Source organism: Cryptotermes secundus, unplaced genomic scaffold (genome assembly GCF_002891405.2).
Source record: "Cryptotermes secundus unplaced genomic scaffold, Csec_1.0 scaffold2840, whole genome shotgun sequence".
In the NCBI taxonomy this organism is placed as follows: domain Eukaryota; kingdom Metazoa; phylum Arthropoda; class Insecta; order Blattodea; family Kalotermitidae; genus Cryptotermes; species Cryptotermes secundus.
This window is the reverse complement of record NW_019718652.1, coordinates 1-4,356: the sequence shown is the minus strand read 5'-3', so window position 1 is coordinate 4,356 and position 4,356 is coordinate 1. Positions and strand designations below refer to the sequence as shown.

Genomic DNA, 4,356 nt, shown 5'->3' with positions numbered 1-4,356 from the left:
TACAGTGAACCGTAAGTAATGAAGCTTCACTGTTTGAATTACTTTTTCTGCAAATAATTTTGCAGTATGAAAGTTCATGTTGATTCCCATCATTTCTCCATGGCTTGCACAGTCTTTTGAGTGGTTTGTAGCCATATTTTATTAATTGTTGAGCAGAGTGTTAACACTTTTTTTAATGATGAAACTGATGCATGAATCAGGTTTTGAGGAAGATCAGCATTATCATTTTATGAGATGATTGTCCTTGACATTTGTTATTGTGCTTGAATATTTTTGTTCCACTTTGTTTCCAGTTCTTCTAGAACCAATATTTGATCCCTGCTAATAATCTGGTCTAGATAACTGCATTTTATAAAAGCTGTACTGGCATCAAAGAAAGAAGGAAAGGTAATTGGTCATAAATGTGTAAATTTATTAATACGGAAATAATGAAACGCTCGGAATCACAATGTCAGTGTTGTGTAGGATTGAAGTTGGAAGTGAGTAAGATCACAATGGAATTGGAATCTGCCCTAAAAATTATAGAAATTTTGAAAGAAGAGCTGGGCAGTGCGGCCGCATTGTCTAGTGCTAATAAAAGTGTCATACGAAATAATGAAAATGGATCTCAAATATCTCCAAGTGAAAAAGAAACTGGATCCATATACAAAGAAATCAACAAAAGAAGATAACAGATAAGTTAAAAGACCATGAGGAAACATATGTAACAACAAGTAATCATTTTGAAATTTTATCTAACCTCAATGAGATTATTAAGTCTACTGAAGCAGCAAAAGAAGAAATTCTCAAACCAAGTAAAACTGTACAAAATAATATCGACAAAAGTAATTTTCAAGCAAGAGACAGTAAATACAAGGCTGATGCAGAAGGACAGATGATTAATAACATTTCAGTGATAATAAATGGTCTAGTAACATCTAATAACAGTAAAGTTCTGAACAGTGACATCTTACATTCATATGAGAGTGCTGAAACCGTTGAGGCTAATGCAAGGAATGAGAAAGAGGCTCCCAAGGAGAAAGTTGCTGATTCAGCAGCAAGTGCTTCAAAGAACAAAGGAAACCACACTATATTAATTATTGGAGACAGCCATGTAAGGAGATGTGCAAGTAAACTGAGAGAAAATCTTGATAAAACTTATAAGGTAATTGGAATTATAAAACCAGGAGCTGATTTATTTACCCTAAGTAATTCTGTAAAAGATACTATTTTAACCTTAGGAAAAAATGATCATCTTGTATTTAGTAGAGGTGCAAACAATATCTCAAAAAATAATTCTAAAATGGGACTAAGACACATTTTAAACTTTGTAAGTAACAATACTCATACTAATACTATTCTGTTAGGTATACCACATAGACACAACCTGGCAGATTGGTCTTGCATAAATAATGAGATAAATGCCTTTGATAGGAAACTGTTTAAAATCATGAAATGTCACAGTAATGAACTGTGACTTAGACACTTCTTTATAAGACCAGGTATGCATCTGAAGAGGAGAAGAAAAGAAGATATGCTTAAACATATAGCAGCAACCTGTGTGACAATTTCTCAATCTAATAAAAATTTGACCCCAATTTGCTTGCTCTGGAAGGAATCTGAAAATTATAATGCAAATTTACAAGCTAACAAGTTTCCAGCTATGAATGAGTCAGTAAAAACGACAGAGCAAAAAAATGAACCAGTACGGAAATCAAATGGACTAAAAAAACTACCAGGTATGAAAAATAAGGATTTGTTATGGTAAATACAAGTGCTCCAAAAAGAAATATTTCCTTAAACGGAGTAACCAAAAAAGAAAATGATACCAAATTCTATAATATTTGCCATCAGAACATTAGAGGTTTAAGGGGGAAAACAAATGAGCTATTAAGTCATGTACACCCAGCCTCCCCACACATATTTTGTTTTACAGAATATCACATGAATTTCTTGGACTTGCAACAGCTGTACATAAGATTCTTATAAACTAGGAGCAAACTATTGTAGAACCTTGTATGAAAAAGGAGTATGCATCTATCTATGCACAAGCTTGAATTTTGTAAGTATAGACCTAAAAAGTATTGTAAAGAAAAAGATTTTGAGGTATGTGCTGTTAAGTTAAACCTGAGCTCCAACAGACTTTGTATAATTACAATATATTGAGCTCTGACTGGAAACATTAATACATTCATAACAAAACTAGATTCAGTACTTAGAAACCTATATACCTCAACACAAGAATATATTATTTGTGGGGATATTAATATAAATTGCCTTCTTGATAGTGAAAAAAAAAAAACAAGTTAAGTACCTTATTGAGAACTTATAATTTAATAAGTATGATAAATTTTCCCACCGGAATTCAAGGAAATTCTGCTACAGCCATTGATAATATTTTCATCGATATTACTAGAAGGGAAAATTATTCTGTAAGGCCTATAATAAATGGATTGTCTGATCATGATGCACAATCCATAACATTTTAAAACAATAAACATGAGAACACATGCTAAACAATTCAAAATAATAAGGAAAATAAACAAACATATAATAAATTACTTTTTAATTAACCTAAGTCATGAAACACTGGACTCACCATTTTCTAGTGATGTTAATATAATGTTTTAACTCCTTTTTAGACACTTAATTGAAAATTTACTATTCCAGTCCCCCCCCAAAAAAAATTAAAATTTCAAATAAAATAAGTGATGAATTACTATAGGAATAATAATGTCCCGTAAACATAAAAGAATACTCTATATGGCCTGTAGAAACAGTAATAATTCAGAATTAAGAAGCTATTATAAATAATACTGTAAAATTTTATCTAAGGTCATTAAGGAAGCTAAAAAACTATAATATGATGATAAAATTAAAAAATTCCAAAAATAAAAATAAAACTACATGGGATAAAGTAAAATTAGAAACTAATAAGGGGCCAAATAATGAAAAAATATGCACTTTAAAGGTAGTGGAAAATGGATTAGAGAAAAGCAAGTAATCGCAGAAACCTTTAACAATTACCTTTTATCTGTAGCTGAAAATAAAAGGGCAAAAAATAAAATAATGCTAATGTTAGTTACCTTCCAGACACTACTCCCATTCAGCATTTAATGAAAACTTTTATAAATCCCTTTCCACATATTAAACTTAAATCTTTATCAACTAAGGAAGTTGAAAATATAATTAAATCTCTCAAAGCAATAAACTCTTATGGATATGATGAAATCTCCACTAAAGTATTAAGAATGGGTTCCCTTTTCATTAGCTCTCCTTTGACTCACATATGCAACAATTCATTATCACAAGGAATTTTCCCAGATCGTTTAAAATACTCAGAAATAAGACCGCTGTTTAAAAGTGGTGAAAAAACAAATATTTCCAACTATAGGCCTGTATCACTTTTAACTTTGTTCTCTTAGGTATTAGGAAAAGCTATGAGCATTCAGTTGATTGAGCACTTAAATAACAATAACATATTAGTGGAAGAACAGTTTGGTTTTAGAACAAAATCTTCAACAGGTGAGGCTATATACAAATTAGTGAATGAAGTCTGTAAGACCTTAAACAGCAAAAAATAGGAGGCATTTTTTGTGACTTGAAAAGGCCTTCGATTGCGTTAGTCATGAGGTTCTGTTGTCGAAATTGGAGTTCTGTGGGTTAAAAGGTAAAACTAAACTATGGCTTGAATCGTATTTCAGAAATAGGTATCAAAGGTTTTAATTACAAATATAAATCTTAATCTCAATGAATTTTCGACATGGGGCAAAATTAAACATGGTGTCCCGCAAGGTTCAATTCTGGGTCCATTGTTATTTCTCATTTATATAAACGATTTACCCAAAACTATAAATGATAAAACTGTACCTGTATTATTTGCAGATGATACTAATTTGTTAGTTAAAAGTTCAAACTATGATTATCTCTGTGTAAATATAAACAACGCTTTTCATAGTATAAATGAATGGTTCAAAGTAAATCAACTTTCTACAAATTTTGACAAAATCCACTACATTCAATTTACGGCTAGAAATAGTAACCCTAAATCGGAAATAAAAATAGAAGTTTTACATTTTGTGGAAATTAAAAGTGAATCAAGTTTGAAACCGTACATACAGATCCGCATGCAAAGCAGAACCTGTTTTTTAATGCTATTCATGTAATTGTTTCAGGCCTGTGACTCACCAGCACGAGACCTCAAGTGACTCGTCTGCCATAAGAGCAAGTAGCTGTTGCTTTGCAGTCATAGCAAGCAAGTTTCAGCATTTCTCTGACATCCATTTTGCTGCTCTATCATCCATGCTTGGCTCTTTCAAATAGCCTTTTCTGTTGAGGCTGTGCCACAAAAATCTGGTCATGTCAAGACTGAAGTGA

General features: G+C 31.5%; 1 protein-coding gene across 2 annotated transcripts; it reads left to right on the top strand.

The window, feature by feature from the left end:
* Positions 1-21: 21 nt before the first annotated feature.
* LOC117282287 lies at positions 22-4,350 on the top strand. 2 transcript variants are annotated; one of them, XR_004512998.1, is made up of 3 exons: positions 22-1,144; positions 1,347-1,718; positions 4,155-4,350. XR_004512998.1 is itself a non-coding variant. In XM_033751344.1 (2 exons), the coding sequence occupies exons 1-2, from the start codon at positions 875-877 to the stop codon at positions 4,185-4,187; spliced, it is 303 nt and encodes a 100-aa protein (XP_033607235.1). In that variant the 5' UTR covers positions 22-874; the 3' UTR covers positions 4,188-4,350. The 2 variants fall into 2 exon arrangements, 1 of the variants encoding a protein (XP_033607235.1); XM_033751344.1 differs by lacking the exon at positions 1,347-1,718.
* The last annotated feature ends 6 nt before the right edge of the window (positions 4,351-4,356 follow it).

What these genes read in the sequence shown, in the direction of transcription:
- LOC117282287 (XM_033751344.1), top strand. Translation starts at nt 875, where the DNA reads ATGATTAATAACATTTCAGTGATAATAAATGGTCTAGTAACATCTAAT. An exon ending in ATCTTGATAAAACTTATAAG is followed by an intron (nt 1,145 to 4,154) that starts GTAATTGGAATT and finishes TAATTGTTTCAG; the next exon opens with GCCTGTGACTCACCAGCACG.